Below are 22,105 nucleotides of genomic sequence, written 5' to 3'. Positions count from 1 at the left end.
ATACTGTACCAAAAGTGAAAAATAATGGATATATGGATAGTCATCATTAATGTACACAGCTAAAAGCACAGTGGGCCTGAAGAATGTTTGAAGCATTGAACTAAAATTAATTACACATGAGAGTGTATCGTACTGCATATCACTTGTCCAGGAAAAGATCAAAATTCAAACTTTGAAGTACAGTTGCTAGCAAATGTGTATCATTTTTTGTGCCATCGTAAGTCAAACCATGGTAAGTCTGTATTTTGAAACTCCCCTGAGGAGCTAAAACAATTGAACCAAGGAATTTGCCCATGTGTGCTGGGCTCCTTTAAAAGCCAACACAAAACACTTGGTTTCGAACCTCTAAAACTCAAATGCACAGGGCCAGGGCAGGTGGCACACAACTGAGTCTCTGTGGTCTTGAGGTGCCACCTAATGGAAACTACACTCTCCAGGCACCACAGTTTTAAATCTAGGTAAAAAATTCAAATTAAAAAGACAAACAAAACTCCATTTTGTGGCCCAAACAAAAATGTCTGAGGCCCAGTTTGTGACTGATGCCCTGCGGTTATGCCACATGATGTTATGCCCAGTGTCCCACAGGGACCTCTAATTAGCATATTTTGTACCAGATTCTGAATAATAAAATCGTATATAATCCAACCAATACTAACTACTCAAATTTGAATACTTTAGTTGCCACAAACTCTTAAGAAAACTGAATGGCCATACCAGAGCCTCCAAGTATCTACCTGATCTGACTCCAGAGTTCATTCTGTTTTTCACACATGCCACACTCATTTCTTCCTTAGGCTTTGTATTTGCTGTCCCGTCCAACCCAAGATCTTCACATGGCTAGCTCCTGCTCATCATTCTGGTCTCATCTCAAATGTCTCCACTTTGAATTATTACCCTACCTACTATTCCCTCAGGCCCTCCCATCACGCTACTATATCACCCCATTTAATTTTCTTCATAGCATCCATTCCCTGAAATTAGCTTATTAATTTACATATTTATCTTATATTAGGTAAGCTTCATGGAAAAAGATTTTGTATCATTTTTTGTGCCATTGTAAGTCAAACCATGATACAGGTGTCATGTACACAAAAATAGTGTATGGCACATGGTAGATACATAATAAAATTTATGAAATATGTTTTTATTGATTTTTTAGAGAGTGAGGAAGGAAGAGGGAGGGAAAAACATTGATGTGAAAGAGAAACATTGATCAGCTGCCTCCTGCACACACCCCAACGAGGGTTCAAGCCCACAACCTGGGCATGTGCCCTGTCCAGGAATGCAATGCACAGGACGGTGCTCAACCAACTGAGCCACATGGACCAGGGCTAATAAAATTTTTTTGAGCAAATGAATTAATATATGGCGTGAATATTGCAGTCAATGCTATCATAAACCCTCAAACCTTCCACCAACCTATTTCAGACAAGGAATTATCATCATAATAATTATGTGACAAATCTAAGAGCTAAATTTCATTGATATTTCAATGTGTTATACTATAAGAAATTCAAGTGAAAGAAAAATATCCAAATATAAACAACAATCTAGAAAACACTTACGGATAAAGTATAAAGTGTCTCAGTTTGGCTGTTATTGACTTCTACTTGATAAGATAAGCAAGTGCTAATAAAATTCTGTGGATTCTTCCCTAGCATATATAATTCACCATGTTGAAAGAAGAGCCTTTTAATATGTGGCGGATCAGGTTGCACTGAAAGAGAAATAGAAGAATACAAATTAGCTTCCAGAGTTGTTTTTTTATGAGATACCTATGTGGGAACAGATAACAAAAGTCACAAAGTTAAATCAAAATAGGGCTGATACTTTCAATGGCCTTCCATGATCAGACATACTAGTACAGTTCTAGATTTCTGATTAGCCATGGTTAATGAAGAAAGGTTATGCTAAATTGCCTAGTAATGGATTTAAGGAACATCTTTGGGTGTCTGGCAGATGGTAGGAACTCTGACATGCATCTGGTTAGAACATGGCCAGGGTATAATCAGGATATCCAGCTGCATTGTAAAGAAAAGAAGCGTCTGGTCCAGATGTGCCTCCACCTAATGGGTAACAGGGGCACCAAGTGCAAGGGGTTTCCCCAGCTGTTACCCATTTTGCCAATCAAAGACCACAATTTAAACATTAGCTTAGTCTCTGACACATGCTACAACAATGATGAACCTCAAGGACATTATGCTAAGTGAAATAAGCCCGTTACAAAAGAACAACTACTATATGATTCCATTTATGAAGTATCCAAAGTAGTCAAAATCATAGCAACAGAAAGTAAGAAGGTGGTTACCAATGAAGCATCCACCTTATTTAAAAACTGCTGTTTGAAATTTTAACCCTGCTATTTTGGCTTCTGTAAACGCTTGCTTGCTTAAATGATAAGGAAAATAAGACTACTCCCATTCCAGAGAGGCCGTGGACTATGCCCCAGACAGAGCTGTCAGTGCTGACACCAGGCCAGGCCTTGAGATATGGTCTCATGGCCCCTTCCCAGCATGTAGGCCTTCTTTCCCAGAAGACCCGGAAGTCTCATTCCAAATTTGGGAGACAAAAGAACTAGGAAAAGTATAAATAGAAAAGGTTTCCTCCATGTGGGGGGGGGGGCAGAATTTGAAAGGCACGTTTTTCTCTGGCCCTGCCCTTAATAAAATGTAACTCCCTTTCTCTAAACATGGCTTGGTTTTTTTCCAGTCTTCTATAACATAATGGTTCCCTGACCGAGAAGAAGGCCAAACATGCTGGTCTTTTGGCCTGCGGTGAGTGGACTGGGTTTGGGGCCCGGGGGAGCTGGACAGGCCTCTGGGAGGCACCGCTCTGCTGATTTAGCAGAATTGAACTGGGGGACTCTGGGCACTCCCGTACCTCAGACTAGGACCCGGCCGGCATCTGGAGAGAGTGGACGGACACTTCTGGACCTGCCGACAGAAACTGTAAGGTAGAGGCCCCTATCACTCAGGCCCACTTCGAGTGAGTGGAAGGGGGAGCTTGATCACCTCCCCGGAAGTCAAGGACTTCCTCAGGCAATTAATCAGGAATCAGGTGGACTGTTTAAACTCTGAGTAAATATCTGGTAGAAGTCAAAAACTCAGACTGTCTGATGTATAAATGTAAGTGTGAGAGTCTGTGTGAAAGACAGTGCAAACCCTGCTTTAGAGGGAAGACAGTAGAGAACTTTTAATTGCTTTTCCTTGATTTATAATTTTGCTGTGTTAGTTTAAAATTTTGGAATTCTAGGGTTAATTTAAAGGTATAAAATTTGTGAAGGTTGCCAATCCAGAGAAGTTTAAACAAAGGCTTGTTGAGTTAAGATTAGTCATAATTAACTGCTTTGTAGGCTGCCTTTTTCAACCCTGCTAGCAAACAGAGAATCATGTGGTCCCAAGAACTGCAACCTGCCTGCCGTTCCTGATAGATTTACAGTGGGTCTCTGAAGGAGGAGGAGAGCCGAAGACTGCTCTGGAGCAGGTGTGAGAAAGGGTCGAGGCTGTGGAATTCACTCTCAGCCTGCTGAGATATAAGAGCCCTAGGCTGGGGGACAGGGGGATGGTTGGAGATATCAGAAGTGGTGAAGGAGGAGGAGGATTTGAGATCCTCTGGAGCCTTGGAGTAAAGAAGGAAAATCTGGGAGGGAGAGCAGCTGTTCCTTAAGTGTAAAAAGCCTGGTTATACAGGACCTCAGACTGCTTGCCTTATTTCCCCTGCTAAGGACAGAGTAAATGGTTAATGCAGAAAAGGGGGGGGGGGCATCGGTGGGGAGAGCAGGGAGAGATAGGTTTTTGTTGATTTTACTGGCTACAACTCACTCTACTGGCGTCCTTGGTTTCTTACTTATCTGAACTATACTAGAATCAAGGCTTTCTGCAAAACACAGTGGATCTTCCTCTGCCCCGTTTTATTCTTTTTAACCCTTCCAATACACATAAAGAAAATCTCATTGTCTGAGCCAGGAAGGGCAGGGTGACTGGGTACTTCTTGGGCGGTGGTGGAATATTCAGCAAAGGAACTTTAAGATATAATATTTTTAATGTTACAACTAGTTTAAGTTTTAAAAATCTCTGTCTCTCAAAAAGAAATATTTTTACCTGCTCTTAGTTTTATCACAGAAGGTCTAAGTCATAAATGTTAAACTAAGAAATTCTAGCTGTTTACTTTTGAGGAATCATTAAAGGATTGAGGTTTCAAAGAATAAGGAATACTGAGTAGAAGGTCTGAGGCATGGTTATGCATTTTTAAAGGACATAGAAAGAAGGTTTGAAGGCTAATTTGGAAGTGTAAAATTTATAAAGGTTGTGTATGTAATAAGAAGGAGAAGAGAAATGTTGAAAGGAAATCAAATAATACAGGCCAGTAAGCCAGGAAGAGTAAATAATTTACATTCTGCCTCCCTAAACAGAGGGTAAATAGCTTATGCCTAAGTACTTAGGGAAGGACTGATAAAAGAAATCTAACCGTTACTGTTTGTTATAATACATTCAGAAAATATTACTTTGGAAAGTCCATAAAAAGGACTGGCAAGAAAAATTCTATCTTAAAGCAGGTCAGTATATTTTTCTCCTTATAAAATTCCTCCGAAATTTGGCAATACTTAATAAATAAATCATGGCAATACATTTCTTTGCATAAATTCAATAAGACCGGTTTCCAATAGTGGTTTTATTAACCAGAAACTTTGACTGGAGTATCATGTTTTAAAGAGCCCTGCCTGAACTCTGAAGACTTGAAGCCAATAAGAGTACCATGGAGAAAGTCTGGTATCCTGCTTGGTAGCCCTGAAAATAGCAGGTACTAGAGCATCAGGCCCATGCCCTACCATCACTGGCGGTTGGTCAGAGTACAAGGGGAGCAAAAGAGTGCCTCTGCGTCCCTGCGGAACCCCCACACACTCTGAGCCCCGACAAGTAGGAGGGCTGAGATGCGACTTGAAGCCTAGGGCATGGGCCCGGGTAGAGCCACTACAGGTGAGGATTCACCTAACTCAGCAGGTACTGCAGGCAGGCCTGACGGCAGCTGAATGGCTTGGCTTCCTGGCCCTGTGGGGCACATTAAGATTCAATCATGAAATTCCGGCAAAGGTAGTCAGTTACCATTCTTGTTATGTTTATGCAAACAATCAGGCCAAATTAAATACAATAGATAAATTAGTCTTGATTTGGATCTTTTGATAAACATGGGGGTAATTTTGAGGAGAAAAATTCTATTTCAATTGAAGTTATTAAAACTGAAAGGTTTTCTTTCCCTTCCACCAGACCATTTGTTACAGTTTGTCTCCGCCAGGTCACAAGCCCACCTCCTTCTGTGCCCAGGCCTCATTGTCCCTCTGACAGACAGCAAGGATCTCTTGGCTCTGAGAGAAACCTCTGACCTGCCTCAGCAGGAAGTAGCTAGAAGAGCCCACCAATGTCCATTTTCCCTAAAAGAATTCAGAGCCAGGATTCTTGAGGTAATATATTAGGCAGTTAGACAGACATGAGCAGAGCAAGGATGATGGGCCAACTAGCACTACCAGATGTAATTAAGTCTTTCCATCTCTACCTATGTGAGACAAGGGGACTCCCCAAAAGCAAGAGGGAACGAGGCTGCAGATGAAGCAGCCCAGGAGGCTGCCCTAAAACCAGTGGGGCCTCTACAGATTCTAGTGACTCTTCCAAACCCTGACCTACCCACCTCACCAGCTTACATGGAAACCCAATCTAGAAAAGCTGAAACCCATAACCAATCTTTACTCAAGTTCTTACAGGCTTTACAATCTACCCAGAAAGCAGTCCAGAAGCATATCCAAGGTACTCTGCCTATACCAACTTCTGATCCGGTCCATCCTTCCACCCTGGTGACTCTGTTTGGGTAAATAAATGTGCCACACAAGGACTGACTCCTACCTGGAAAGGACCACCCACACGGCAGTCAAGGTCGACAGGATCCCGACGTGGCTTCATCACACCTCGCTTAAGACAGCCCAGGCAAAATAGAGAGTCCAGGACTCTTCGGACCCTCTAAAGCAGTGGTTCTCAACCTTCCTAATGCCGTGACCCTTCAATACAGCTCCTCATGTTGTGGTGACCCCCAACCATAAAATTATTTTCGTTGCTACTTCATAACTGTAATTTTGCTACTGTTATGAATCGTAATGTAAATATCTATGTTTTCCGATGGTCTTAGGCGACCCTGCTAGCGGTTCTCAACCTGTGGGTCACGACTCACAGGTTGAGAACCGCTGCTGTAGAGCCTAAGACCATCGGAAAACACAGATATTTACATTACGATTCATAACAGTAGCAAAATTACAGTTATGAAGTAGCAACGAAAATAATTTTATGGTTGGGGGTCACCACAACATGAGGAGCTGTATTGAAGGGTCACGGCATTAGGAAGGTTGAGAACCACTGCTCTAAAGATTAGTCCTGGCCCTCATTCCGGGCCCTTATCTTATAAACAGGCCCACTGACTTTATTCAGCAGAGAATTAATTCTAACAAGCTTATAGTCCTCAGGGGTCAATATAACTCCCTCACCAACAATGACCCAAAAGAGTCAATGATTCGACTCATGTACATAAAACCAGTGGGGAATGAATCATCTATCTTATATAAAAACTGCTGTTTGAAATTTTAACCCTGCTATTTTGGCTTCTGTAAACGCTTGCTTGCTTAAATGATAAGGAAAATAAGACTACTCCCATTCCAGAGAGGCCGTGGACTTTGCCCCAGACAGAGTTGTCAGTGCTGACACCAGGCTAGGCCTTGAGATATGTTCTCATGGCCCCTTCCCAGCATGTAGGCCTTCTTTCCCAGAAGACCCGGAAGTCTCATTCCAAATTTGGGAGACAAAAGAGCTAGGAAAAGTATAAATAGAAAAGGTTTCCTCCATGTGGGGGGGCCCAGAATTTGAAAGGCACGTTTTTCTCTGGCCCTGCCCTTAATAAAATGTAACTCCCTTTCTCTAAGCATGGCTTGGTTTTTTTTCCGGTCTTCTGTAACACCAAGAGCAGGGGGGAGGAATGAGAGGGAATTAGTGTTTTGGGGCATCGAGTTTCAGTTTTATAAGATAAAAGTTCTTGAGATCTGATGCACAACAATGTGAATATATTTAACTGCTGAACAGTACACTTAGAAATGGTTAAGATGATAAATTTAATGTTATGTGATTATAACCACAATGTAAAATAAATAAGAAAATTAGCTTAGTCAATTGAGTTTTTTGGGAGTCAGCTATGCATAAGACCACGCAACAGAAGAGAATGAATAAGTAACAAAAAATCTGTAGATGTCACATTCTAGCTGAGAAGTATCTCCCTTTATGTCACCACTAATCTCTAGGAAGAAAACTAGCAAAATGAGCTTCAAAAGGTCCATTGAGGACAACCTGCCAAGCAAGGAAGAGGACAAAGAAGAGCTTTGCTTCAGATTATCCCACTTGGCATATTACCACAACTTCACTCCCTGGACCTACAAACTAAGCTCCCTTTGGTTCACTATTAGAATTCACTTCCCTGAGTACCTGAAAGAGCAAATAGTGTTCTGCTCACAGACTTGGGCACTTTTGTCAATTTATGGTTATTTGCCTATATATTTTCTGTATACCACTTAGCCAGTATCTGAGCTCCTTGTCAGGGTATTGCAACATATAAACAAACATAATGCTTTAGAGATTTACAAAACATTTTTATACACCTCACAGCATTTAAACCTTCTACAGTTGACCCTTGAACAACAGAGGGTTAAGGGAATCACTGCCACCCCTTGTCAAAAATCTGCATATAACTTTTGACTCCCTAAAAACTTAACAACTAATAACCTACTATTAACCAGAAGCCTTCCCGATAATATAAACAGTTGACTGATGCACATGTATTTTTATATGTATTTTATATGGTATTCTTATAATAAAGTAAGCTAGAGAAAATGTTATTAAGAAAATCATAAGAAAAATACATTTACAATACCGTACAGATTTAAAAAAATACACATATATGTGGACACATACAGTTCAAACCCATGCTGTTCAAGGGTCAGATGTACAATCTTTTGAGATCAAGAAGGACCATGCACTCCATTTTATAGATGAGGAAACACTTTAAGAGCATGTACTAGTATATACATATATCTTTTCCAAAGTGAAGAAGCTAGCACTTCAAGCAGATATTTTATTTTCAAGTGGGAGGCTCTTTCTAATATGCTGATACTCAGCTGCACTGGTTGTTCTCATTGATCAGTGCCGGACCCAGAATGTTAGATAATTTGAATATCAGCCCTGATCATTCTATCTCCAGTCTAAGCTTTTTAAAAAAACCCACTATAAAATAGATTGTTCAAACTATATTCAATCATAGTTATTCTGTAGCACCATCCTGTCAAGTATTATAAGTAAAAGAGAACAGATCTTAAGAGTCAGAAAGCCTGGGTTCCAATCTTGGTTCTATAACTAACTGCTTGCTGTCTGTCCCAGTGTACTCATAAGTGAACAAGGAGAAAACATGTGCATAGGTACTAAATAAAATAATTTCTAAGCTTGCTTCTTTAAAAAAGATCAAATAAAGGTATATAAACATAGTCTTTTTTCTGGTAAGATCTTAAAAACAAAATCTGTTTCTATTATATGTATTGATTGTTCAAAAGACATTAACACTTTTGTCCACGCTGTCATAGAGGACTTTGAAAACTTACCACGAGAAGTTAAAGGCACTATATGAAAGGATGGTCTAATTTTTCCTGCATTATCCTTGACCATCACTTGAACATTGTGTTGGTCGAAACTGGAATCCTTTACTTTAGTCAGAGTAAAAGAACAAGTAATGTGTTGACCTTCTCTATAGATGTTTTCACATTGACGAATTTTTCCCAGGCTGCTGTGCCTACAAGGTAAAATAAGACAATCTTCTGCATTATTTTTAACAATGAACTCAAGAAACAAAGGTAGACATTGTTGGGTTTTGTTTTGTTTTGAATGACTTAAGATGTCCATGAAAAGCAATATTTGCAATATGGCAAGATAGCTTTTTCTAATACGATACTTTACGTGGCTCCATTTCATACTCTAAGAGAAACAAATGTTCCTATAGCTATGGAAACTACAGGAGTACTGGTTCTTTTTCTTCTTCTGAATACGAGGTGTTATGAGGGGAGGTTGAAAAGTTTTATGCTTCTTGAAAATATCCCATCTGCTGAATTCCATGGTTCTCCTCTGGTCCCACTTTCTGCTCCCTCCTTGTTTTCTTGTCTTGTTCCTCTCCCTTCTCCTCTTCTCAGAGGGTTCCTATTCAGTTAATAGCCCTCTGCACATCCCTCTCTATTTCTTAGTCACACATCTGTTCAGCCCAAGCCTATAATTTCCATCCCTTGATTAGAATTTCTATGCTAGGGATGCCTAGTCCTAACCTTTCACCTTGGATCCAGTCCCAGACTTCCAAATGCTCCATTCTAGTATTCCACTCTTGCCTCAAATTCAATGACCAAAACATATGTCCCTTTTCCCCTGACAAATTGCCTTTCCTTCTAATGTTCCAAATTTCCACCAGTCTGAGCTCATTTCCTCTGGGCTCCTCAATTTCAGCCTTTGAAATTCCGTTTTACCTTTCCTTTCCCTATATTCTATCACTAAATTCTGTTATTTCTTTCTTTGCAAAGCTTGAATTCTCTCCTGTGATATTTCCATTGGCCTCACCCACTTTCATGTCCTACTCACTTCAGGTGTCATGTCTTCTCCAGACTTACCTCTGGGACCCTCATTATTAGTTCCCTACAATCACTGCCAGATCTATGTTCCAGAATACACTGGCTTTTTAAGTGTCTTACTTCACCATGTGGCTTTAACTACCTTCCATAACCAGTACTGCTGGTATATTACTTCCCATTTCGAAAACCTCTACATATACCTTTCCTCAATGATCATCAGCACCTAGCTAGCACAGTGCAAGCATAGAGAATGTGCTCACTACACTTTTTCGTCTATGCTATTAAAGGATTCTGTTTTGTAGTAAGTGGCAGAAGAGAGTTGGCTTTACATCATCAGCCACAATGGGAGCTGTGCAAAGATTCTGCAGAAAAGAGAAGCAGTTTAAATAACGGACTAAGAGTAAAGAGTCCAAAACCCTTGACCTGTTATCGCAGAATCATCTGCAGTCATTTAAAATGTAGATTTCTCAAACCCTCTCTCAGAGGATCCTATTTAGAAGGCTTTGCCCAGGGCCTAGGGATCAGCATTTTAACAGCAATTCTCCAGAGGATTCTACTGCAAATCAGGACTTATAAAACTCAGATCTACTCCCATAAATACAGTCAACTGATCTTTAACAAAGGAGCAAAGGCAATACCAAGGAGCAAAGCTAGTCTTTTCAACAAATGGTGCCAGAACAGCTAGACGTCCACATGCAAAAAAAATAAAATAAAATAAATCTAGTCACAAACCTTATACCCTTCACAAAACTAAACTCACAACGGATCACAGACTTAAATGTAAAATGTACAACTATAAATCTTCTATGTAATAACATAGAATAAAACCTAGATGAAGTTAGGTATGATAATGACTTTTTTAGACACAACACCAAAGGTATGATCTATAAAAGAAATAATAAGCTAGACTTCATTAAAATTAAAAACTTTTGCTCTGCAAGACAATATCAAGAAAATAAGAAAACAAGCCACAGAATGCAAGAAAATATTTGCAAAAGGCACATCTGTTGAAGGACTAGTATCCAAAAAATACACAAAGAGCTCTAAAAACTCAACAAAAAAACAAATAACCCAACTAAAAATGGGCCAAAGACCCTCACAGACACCTCACCAAAGATATACAGATGGTAAGTAAGCACATGAAAAGATGCTCCACATCAGGGAAATGCAAATTAAAGCAACAATATAACACTAAACACCTATCAAAATGGCCAAAATCCAGAATGCTGATGACACCAAATGCTTGTAAGCATGTGGAGCAACAGGAATTTTCATTCATTGCTGGTGGGAATGCAAAATGGTCACTTTGGAAGACAATTTGGAAGTTTCTTTAAAAAGTGAACATACTCTTACCATACAATCCAGCAATCACACTCTAGTACTTACTTAAAGGAGTTGAAAACTTATGTCCACATAAAATCCTGCATATACCATTCATAGCTAGAGTTGGAAAGCTACCAATATGTCCTCAGTCCTTCAGGTTGCAGGCTCGATCCCTGGTAGGGGCCTGCAGGTGGCAGCGATCGATGTTTCTCTCTCATTGATGTTTCTATCTCTCTCTCCCTCTCCCTTCATCTCTCTGAAATCAATAAAAACATGAAAACTTATATCCACACAAATATAACATTCACTGTTAGAGTTTGAAAGCAACCAAAATGTCCTTCAGTAGGTGAATGGATAAACTGTGATACACCCAGAAAATGAAACATTATTTAGCCCTAAAAAGAAATGAGCTATCAAGCCATGAAAAGACATGGAGGAACCTTAAATTCATATTACTAAGTAAAAGAAGCCAGTTTGAAAAGGCCTGATACTGTATGATTCCAACTATATGACATTCTTGGAAAAGGCAAAACTATGGAGACCATAAAAAGATCAGTGTTTGTCAGGGGTTGGGGGAAGGGATGAAAAGGCAGAGAATAAAGAATTTTAGGGCAAGGAAAATACTCTGCATGATACTATAATCGTGGATGCATGTTATTATACATGCATCCAAACACATAAAATATATAACAGCAAGAGTGACCCCTAAGATAAACTATGGACTTTGGGTGATGATATGTCAAAGTAGGTTCACCATTGGTAACAAATGTACCACTCTGTTGGGGGATGTTGATAATAGAGGAGTCTGTGCATGTGTAGGGGTAGGGGTTATGTGGGAAATTTCTGTATCTTCCTCTCAATTTTGTTGTAAACCTAACACTGCTCCAAGAAAATAAGGTCTTTTAAAAAAAGTTCCGATCTAATATATTTAATCCTTCAAAGGCTGTGCAAAGAAATGCTTCAATATTTTAAAAAAATGCTCTTGTCCCTTAAGAAATAGTACATAAGGCTTTGCTCCTAATTGTAGGCCCCAGTGGTTCATGAATGAAAAGTCTTTTAAAAACTCACTGCCTTGGCTAGTTTTTAGAACAGACAGGCCTGGAGTGTTTTCCACAGACAGCCAGAAACAGAAACCAAGATACTAATGACATTTTTGTTACATAACTAAAGAAAACTATGTAGAAAGTTAAATTTTTTTTGTTTCAAATAATGAAAGGAACTCTTCTAATGGGCAATCTTTGAGATTCCTTTTTCAGTTTTGTACCCTGAGTATTTCACATATTCTCATGGACCCCAGATATAAAATTTATTTTTTGTTGTAATTTAGAAAAAATAAGAAAAAGAAAAATAATGTTTTTTAAAATGTTTTTTGTTGATTTTATAGAGAGAGGAAGGGAGAAGGATAGATAGAAACATCAATGAGAGAGAAACATCAATAAAAACATTGATTGGCTGCCTCCTGCACTCTCCCTACTGGGAACTGAACCCGAAACCCGGGCATGTGCCCCAACCGGGAATTGACTCAGTGACCTCTTGGTTCATGGGTCAATGTTCAACCACTGAGCAACTGGCTGGGCAATATTGGTCTTTAATAGACAATTTTGGGGGACTTCCTGTGAAAGATTAGATGATAAGCTAAGACAGAAGACATTTAGCTGCTTCATGTTAAAAATTCACACACTGGCCCAGCCTGTGTGGCTCGGTTGGTTGAGCATCGTCCCATGCACCAGGAGGTTGCAGGCCGATCCCTGGTAGGGGGCATGAAGGAGGAAGTGATCAATGTTTCTCTCTCATGGATGTTTCTATCTCTCTCTCTCCCTCTCCCTTCCTTTCTCTGAAATCAATAAAAACATATTTTTTTAAAATCTTTAAAATTCACACACTGAAATCCTCCACAGACTCACACTGCAAACATACGGAGGGAATGGACAAATGAAAGACTATTTCCTCAACTCTGAAGATGATTAATGTGGTAAGAAATTCCCTAAAATTCACTGACATGGCTTGTCTGTAGCAATTAAGGTCAGGCTCCTTCAATGCCAGACTCTCCCTCCAGAGTCACAAGTCACAGCCCTGGGGCTTCAAAATGACACTACATTTTTGGATTGGGGATTAGGGAAACAGTCTGAGAGTTTTACATGATTTAAATTGATACCTAAATCAATTTCAAATGCTTGGTAAGGAATAAGCCATATGTCTCTCTTTCTTTTGTGATTCTGATTGGAAAGAATCTCTCTAGGGGAGAGCAGAAGAGGAGGAAGTATGGGCTAGGTGCTATTCCTTCAAGATGGGGGAAGAGGCCAGCAATGTGTACTGGCTACATCTGCAAGGGAGTGGGATGAATAATAAAATACAATATAGCTATCATGTATGGAGTGCTTACTCTATACATGTTAGGGGTTAGACATGGCTCTAAACACTTTTCATACAATAGTGGCCCTCACAACAACCTTAAGAAGTAGTACTATTATTACTATTTCCATTTTACAGTTTACAAAACTGAGGCTCAGAGAGAAGGCACTTGCCTCAAATTACACTTGCTAGTAAGAAAGACAGCCAAGATTTGAACCCAGGGAGGGTGGCTCCAGAAAAGAATAAGTTATGGGATGGTGAGGGCAGAAGATATAGAATCTGTATCAGCACTGGCCAACAAAATTTTCTGGCGTTATGGAAATGTTTGATATCTGAGTAATACAGGAGCCACTAGCCACGTGTGAAATTGGCTAGTAAGACTGAACAATGAAGTTTTAATTTGCTTTAATTTTAATTAACTTAAATTAAAATGCAAATAATCACATGTGGCTAGTGGCTCCTGTGTTGGACAGTGCAGGTCTTTATTATAACAAGAGCCCATGCTAATGACCAACTCCAGGAATGTGTATGACAAGAAGTGCTATCCCTGATCCCTGCCCCATTGGGTGCAAGGAACCATCACTCTCTTGGGATGACTTCTTGAGCCACATCCAATGACGGTAGATTATGGTTTGTAGGCTGAAAGGCAACCCAAGCACCGTCTGTTATCAGCTTTGGCAGGACAATGCATCAACCTGGAAGAAGATTGGTTGTTCCAGTCTTTTGTAATTTATTCACCCAGGAGGGCAATCATTTCGCAATTTGCTTTAAGATTTGGTTGTGCTAGTAGATTGCCCAAGACACTTCCCTATTTTTCTTGTAAGAAATCCAAGGACTACCTCACCATCTACCTTCAGTGTCACCCCAATTCCTATATCTGGGTTATTTTCCTGGATACTTTTGCTATGGAATAACATAGTTTTAAGGCAGCTCCTGTTCCTTTCCCTGCCCCCTCTATAGACACAGACTCTTTAAAGATCTTCCCTGTGTTATACTAATACTGATTCCAGGGAAAGCAAGAGGAGTTAATAGCGTAATAAACAAAGGATGTTACCAACTCTTGAGAGCTCTTAAAAGCCTGCAATAACAGCTCTCTCCAGACTTCACTGCAACATCAACAGAGCCAGGCTATTCCTTTTGAGACTTCGTTCTATGGCCCTTTCACTAGCAATTCTTTAGGGAGTCAAATCTACTCAATCCTCCTCTTTTTAGCCCTGAACCATAATGTTCCTGAGTTGTTTATCCCTCCTAAATTCTCACCCCAGTTCCGAATGTTCTCTCGCTTTAGTTCCTATCAAACATTCAAACTCATATATGGAGCATGCACCTACCATGTGTCAGGCACAGGGGAAAACAAGACACAGTCCCTGCTCTCAAGGGAGACCGCAGTCTGGGGAGGGCTACCACTAAGTAAACAGGAAACTACAACACAATGTGCTGAGTACTATGGCATGGGAAAGTGCAAGGTACCATGGAATACAACTATGATGGGGCACACAAAGCTAGACTTCAGAGGTCAAGAAAGGCTTTCTGGAGAGGAAGTAATGTTTGAGCTAAGATAAGAACAAAGAAGAGGAATCCAAGTGATCGGCCTACCTCTCCACATTTTAAGCTACAGGAGCAAAGAGACATGTATCTTATCTCAGCTGCCCATTCAGTGCTTTATCCGAAATGTGTGCTAATTAAAGTCTTATTGAATTGAATTGATTAACCTGGTCCTTTCTTCCTTGTCCTGTTGCTAATAATTCTAGCCTCTGAAGGAAAGGAAATTATTAAAGATGAATTTAGAAATTTAACAGATTTTGTAGCTGTAGTCATAAATATCAAATATAAGTTATTTTGTAGGGAGCTAAATTACTTTGTAACCCTGGGCATGATATAATTTTCCCTTTTAAAGGTAGACACCAAAGACTCATACATTGCTGGTGGGAATGGAAAATGGTACAGACACTCTAGAAAATAGTTTGGCAGTTTGTTATAAATCTAAATACGCAATTACCATAGGACCTAACAACTGTATTCTTGGGCATTTATTCCAGAGAATGACAAGTTATGTTCACAAATATTCACAGAAGCTTCATTCATAAGTAAAAAATTAGAAACAACCAAGATATCCTCCAATAAATTAATGCTTAAACAAACTGGTATATCCATATCATGGACTACTACTCAGTAATAAAAAGGAATAAATGAACTATAAATACACACAACACACAACAACTTGGATACCATGCAGAGGTGTTTTTTTTTTAGTCAGCCTCTAACAGTTATATGTTGTATGATTCCATTCCAGTAACATTCTTAAAATGACAAAATTATAGAGATGAATAGATTAGTGGTTGTGAGGTTAGAAACTTGAGGGAAAGGAGTAGAGGGGGAGGGGATGCAGAAGGGAGGTGGATATGGCTATAAAAGGGAGACTTAAGAAATCCTTGTGGTAATGGAACCGTTCTATGTCAATACATGTGATAAAATTGCATAGATTTACACAAACACTCACATGATTGCATTTAATACTGGTAAACATTGAATGAGTTCAGTGGACTGTACCAATGCCAATTTTCTGGTTTTGATTTCATACTCTAGTTATACAGGATGTTACCATTGGGAGAAGCTGGGTGAAGGATATGCAGGATCTCCTTGTGCATTTTTGCAACATCCTGTGGATCTATAATTATTTTTTTTAAGTTTTTTCAAAGTAGCCACCAAAATCAAATGCATTTTTCACTAAAGCAAACTGCCCATCTCCTGGGGTGTGCCGAAAAGAATTAGCTGTTGTTTTTTTGTTTTGTTTTAATACTAAGTTAGATCCAAAGGCTCCCAACACCATCACAAGCAGTCCTTCCCCTATAAGTCTCCTGTCCATACTTACCAGTAGTAAAGAGTATAGTTAGTGTCAGGACTTGTGTTCCTTCCCGGGAGCCAAGTGCACTTCATGTAGCTCAGGTTGTGCCAAACACATTGTAGCTCAGTCACAGCTGACTCAGGATCGCCTAGAATACCCAGCCAAGAGTTTAGGACCTTTCTTTCCTTGTAAGGCAGACTAGCCAATAAACAAAGGATGTCTTTTCAACAAATGGTGCCAGAACAGCTAGACGTCCACATGCAAAAAAATGGGGCATGGGAATGGTGGGGGTGCTGCATGCTGCTTTACCCAAATCTAAAATGCTTACAACTTTCTCACCTCTCGATACTAAGAAAATACCTTCATTATCATTGAGGGGCCCTCTTATATCCCTAACTGGAGAGTTGAAAGGTCAAATAATATTTTCATAATAAGAAATGACTACAGAATTCCTAAATTAATGTGAAAATATAAACAACCTACCTACATTCTTTACTTTTTGCACAAAATTGCTTAATTTCATATAACTTATTTACACACACTTAAATCCAAAATTAAATTTGTTTACTTCTTATAAACAGTTTCATTTTTTTAAAAAAATACTGAGTTTCTCTGAAATTATTCAAAGGAATATGTTATCTATTCTGAAGATAAATTCCAAAAAGGAGGATTAAAAATATATTTATCTTAGCAGCATCATTAGAATATTTTTTATTGTCATGAATTTGTGTGTCATCCTTGTGCAGGAGCCATGTTAATCTTCTCTGTATCATTCCAATTTTAGTACACGTGCTGCCAAAGTGAGCACTATCTATCTTTAAAAACAAACAAGTTTAGCTCAGCCGGCATGGCTTAGTGGTTGAGCATTGACCTATGAACCAGGAGGTGACAGTTTGATTCCTGGTCAGGGCTCAAATCAATGATTCTCTCTCACTGATGTTTCTTCTCTCTTTCACTCTTTCTTCCTCTTTGAAATCAATAAAAATATATTTTTAATCCTTTGCACTCGCTTGCTTTTTTCTCGATTCCTTTATTCTACTTGGGATTTAATTTTTTAAATACCCCAGATTTTACAAAGCGCGGCAGTAGAATAAAAAACTGGAGTTTCTTTTCATACAAACTTATTTATTTTGATTTTTTTATATTTCAAATTATTGATACATTCAAAGAGTATAAAAAGAGCTGCTACCGATGTGCAAAAGGTTAAAAAACACACAAGTTTAGCCCTGGCTGGTGTGCCCTGGCTGGTTAGAGTGTTGGCCTATACACCAAAGGGACTCGGATTTGGTTCCTGGTCAAAGGCATCCACCTTAGTTGCAGGTTTGATACACAACCCCAGTTGGGGTGTGTACAGGAGGCAACCAAAGATGTGTCTCTCTCAAATCAATGTTTCTCTCTCTTTCTCTCTCTCTCTCTCTCTCTCTCTCTCTCTCTCTCTCTCTTCCCCCCACCCCCCTGTCTTCCCCGTTCCCTCCCTGCCTTACCCTCTCTTTAAAAATCAATTGAAAAATATCCTTGGGTGAGGATTTACAAAAAAAAGTTTACTGGGTTATAATTTACCTTCTTATCTTTTGATTAATACTGACACATCTTGTTTTAAAAACTAAACATTCTCCTTGAACCAATTCGGGGAAAGGTATGCATAACATAATTCTTAGTATCTGCCTATTGTGTGTTATGACTTTAGGAGCCTTAAAATCTTTATGATCTTAAATTTCTACTGTTAACATTTTTTTTTTTAGTTGAAGCATCAAGTCTTTATATTAAATACCTCTGTTTAAAATGCAAACCTCTTATCCCTCAGGATTCTTAAAGCAGTACTATACTAAGCCATCATCAACCATTTTACTGTCAAAATACAATTTAAGTTTTTTTCAGATTATTTATTAAACTCCTAAAGAAATGAGAATAGGGAAGGTAAGTTGTTTTAAACCATGCTCCAAGCCTCCTAGCAGTACCAAACTTTATTTTATAAATATTACTAGATACCCGGTGCATGAAATTCATGCACGGGGGTGGGAGGGTCCCCTCAGCCCAGCCTGCACCCTCTCCAATCCAGGACCCCTTGGGGGATGTCTGACTGTCGGTTTAAACCGGCAGTCGGACATCACTCTCACAATCCTGGACCGCTGTCTCCTAATCGCTCAGCTGCCTGCCTGCCTGATAACCCTTAACTGCCCCCTCCTTGCCGGCCTGGTCGTTCTTAACTACCCCCCCTGCCGGCCTGGTCATCCCTTACTGCCCCCCTGCCAACCTGGTCTCCCCCAACTGACCCCCCTGCCGACCTGGTTGCCCCCAACTGCCCCACCACCGGCCTAGTCACCCCTCACTGCCCCCCCCCCCGCCAGCCTAATCGTCCCCAACAGCCCCCCTGCCAGCCTGGTCACCCCCAACTGCACTCCCCCCGCCGGCCTGGTAACCCCTAACTGCCCCCCCCGCCAGCCTGGTCACTCCCAACTGCCCTCCCTGCTGGCCTGGTTGCCCCCAACGGCCCCCCCCCCCCCCCACTGGCCTGGTTGCCCCACACAGCCTGCTGTTCAGTCGTTTGGTCATACCTCACTAGCCCCCCTGCTGGCTTGGTCGTAGGCAGCCATCTTGTGAGGGTGTGAGGGTGTGAGGGTCAATTTGCATATTACCTCTTTATTATATAGCATTTCATATACTTATTCTTTTGTCAATCCTAACCCAAGGATATTTTTCCATTGATTTTTAGAGTGCAAGGGAGGGGGAGAGACAGAGAGAGAAATATTGATGTAAGAGAGATACATCAATTAGCTGCCTCCCACATGCACCTGGACCAGGGCCAGGGCCAGAGCCTACAAACTGAGGTATGTGCCCTTGGACCCTTCAGTCCACAGGCCAATGCTCTATGCACTAAGTCAATAGATAGGGCTATTATATACTTTTGATCAGTGCAAGGCAGGTAGACAGCATGGTCTGGAGCAGCAGTCACCAACCAGTGGTCTGTGGACCACTGGTGGTCCATGAGGTCCGAAAGGTTGGTGACTGCTGGTCTGGAGAACGTGCCATGCAGTGCTAATGTTTGGAGGTAGTAGTTGTGCCCTGCACAGACAAGGGGCAACATAACATCAATAGGTAATATGTACAGAGCATTTACTCTTTGCCAGGCACTATTCTATGTGCCTCACATATACTGACTTAGGTAATCCTTTCAACAGTCCTGGTAAGTAGGTACTATCATCATCTCCATTTTATATATGAGGAAACTTAATGAAGGAAGGGCTAAGTGATCTGCCTATGGTCACAGAAACAGGCAGAACTAAGTAGTAAACTTGGACATTTTGGCTCTGGTAGCTCTGCTCTTAAGCAGTATATACTAGTATGTACTCCCTGCATGCAACATAAAAGCCAAAAGGATATTGGGTGGTGGGTGCAAAGGCAGGTGGGGGACAATGACTACTTAACAGCTTTTTCTAAGGCTAATCTTGAATTGGAGCCAGGCCAGCTGTTTGCCTTTTTAACATCTTTGCCCAAATATATCCTGTGTATCAAACTAATCTCTCTATATAATGAGGAAGATAGTACATATTTTGTGTGTTTTTAAAGCACTGGATCTGGAATCTTAAGACCTACAGCAACTCACTCAGTTCCCTCATAAAATGAAAAGGATAATATGTGCCTTGCTTACTTCACAAGATAAGCTTATGAGGCTTGATGAAAAGTGTGTGTGTGTAGCCCTAGTTGGTTTGGCTCAGTGGATAAAGTGTTGGCCTGCAGACTGAAGGGTCCTAGGTTTGATTCTGGTCAAGGGCACATGCCTGGATTATGGGCTCGATCTCCAGTGTTGGGCGTGCAGGAGGCAGCCAATCAATGATTCTCTCTCATCATTCATGTTTCTCTCTCTCTCCCTTTCCCTTCCTCTCTGAAATCAATAAAAATATATTTTTTAAAAAAGTGTGTGTGTGTGATTTTCCAAATTATTAAGTGCTACATAACTCTTGAGCATTGTTATTCAAGGTGTTGGTGAGCACCTTGAAGGCAGGGACATCCTCATATTGATCATTGTGTTGCTAGCACCCAGTACAAGTGCTTGTAACTTATTACATTCAGCAAATGTTTGTAACTGAATGAATTAATGAACACTGAACATAAGCATATGGATAATTTGGATTATTCTCTATATACCAAGAGAAACTCCTTTCAGTTGTTACCTTCAGGGGGTGAGATGCACTTTTCCACCAAAATGCTAGGATTGTCACTTTCATTGGTGCTACACTGGGACCCCACTTGCAGACAAATCCTCTCATTCAGGGCCACTTCTTTTGAACGATGAGTTTCTGGAGCAATTTTCTAAGGTTAGGAAATAAAAATAGGCATTGCTACAGCAAACACACAGAAATACATTTATGTAATAATACATTAGCATGCCCAGATGTATAAAAAAATGAAAAGTTATCCAATGGTATACATAAGTCATCTCGACTTAGGGTGATTTTCTCCACCCCCCAACCCTGGGGGACCTTTGGAATTGTCTAAGAACACTTTCAGTTGTCATGACTTGAAGGAACTTGCTACTGGCATTTAATGGGTAGATGCCAAGGATGCTGCTAAACATCCCACAATGCAATGTACAGCCTTCCCTTCCCCCTATAACAAGAATTATCCTGGGCCAAATGTCAGTGGTATCACCATTAAGAAACCCTGTTATAGATAAAAGACAATTTCCCATGTTTTAAATGTATAAACATTATGACATTTACCTAGAAATCCTACCATACTAAAACATCAACTATCTAAAAGAAATTCTATGGAAAACACAATAATATTATCAAAATTCCATTCCAAGCAGATGCAGTATGCCATCAAGATCAAGGTAAAAAGGATTGCTTAGTCATCCTGGTCATATCTGAGGAGAGGAAGTAAAGAAAGGGGGCCTCAGGGCCAAAGAGAGATTTTTCATTAAACATCTTTCTGTACTGTTTGACCATTTTTACTATCTTACACACCCATAGAAATTTTAACGGTTGATATATGCACTGAGTATACTACACTCTTATTCTGAAAAGTAGATAAGTTTTTGTGAAACCACAGAAAGCCAACTTAAAGATAGCATACAGACATAAATCACAAATCTAGTTATTATGATTCAGAATAATGAGATTAAAGGGTTCCTCAGGAAAATATCTTCCAAGGGGACGGAGTTGGAATTATTAAAAATGGAGTTGCTTTTAACCAGAGCTCCAATGAGTTTCCTGTTTTGCAATAGTTTCTGACTCAAGTTGAAGACAGCATTTCCTTTTATATACGTGCTGATGGCCACGAAGGGGAAAATTGGTCACAGCTGACTCTATTTTCCACCCTAAGGCTCTACTCTTCCATTTCACATGGCTGCTTCCAAGTGAACATGAGGGCAAATATGAGATATTCCCAAAACCAGGACATAAAGGATGCCATCTGAGAGGTAGCTAGCAAATCAAGAATTCATGAATAGCAAAGATAAAAGAAAATCACTTTATAGAGACTGAACAGCTCTTAGGCCCGGACAAGACAGCCCTCTGAAAAGGGAGTTAGTTGGTCAGCCCTTGGATAAAAATAAATGTCTGTTAGTAAAATTCTGGCTGGGAGACAAGAAAGGGTGATTTAGCTCCATGGACATTGAGTATTTCTGTCCTACCAGCAAAGCTATGCCTACCCTCAGTGGGGCCTCCTGCTATTCTTAGTGAAGTAAATTTTCACAACTAATTCCTAGCCAAGAAGACTACTTATCATTTGGCTTTCCATACAGTTGCTGCCAACAGGGATGGAACACACCAGTGAGGCCAACAGAAGGCTTTCTATAATATTTCACTTTTATAGTTTTCATGGCAAAGTAAGGAAGTGGCTCTTGAGAGGTGACTATGTGCTGAGGAAATGAAGTTTCTCAGCCTGTGAAGTGGAAA

General features: G+C 40.1%; 1 protein-coding gene across 1 annotated transcript in view; it reads right to left on the bottom strand.

Annotated features, from left to right (window-relative positions):
- The window catches only part of IL13RA1 (interleukin 13 receptor subunit alpha 1), a 71,171-nt gene that overhangs the window by 34,859 nt on the left and 14,207 nt on the right, over positions 1 to 22,105 (bottom strand). The window contains exons 3-6 of the mRNA XM_079764525.1: positions 20,378 to 20,516; positions 16,233 to 16,353; positions 8,678 to 8,865; positions 1,566 to 1,717 (exon numbers count right to left, since the gene is read on the bottom strand). Coding sequence (XP_079620651.1) covers positions 1,566 to 1,717; positions 8,678 to 8,865; positions 16,233 to 16,353; positions 20,378 to 20,516 — 600 coding nt within the window. The remainder of the gene's footprint in view (positions 1 to 1,565; positions 1,718 to 8,677; positions 8,866 to 16,232; positions 16,354 to 20,377; positions 20,517 to 22,105) is intronic.

The sequence above is a fragment of the Cnephaeus nilssonii genome, assembly GCF_951640355.1.
Source record: "Cnephaeus nilssonii genome assembly, chromosome: X".
Classification (NCBI taxonomy): domain Eukaryota; kingdom Metazoa; phylum Chordata; class Mammalia; order Chiroptera; family Vespertilionidae; genus Cnephaeus; species Cnephaeus nilssonii.
The sequence above is the reverse complement of the archived record's forward strand: the minus strand, read 5'-3'. Positions and strand labels throughout refer to the sequence as shown.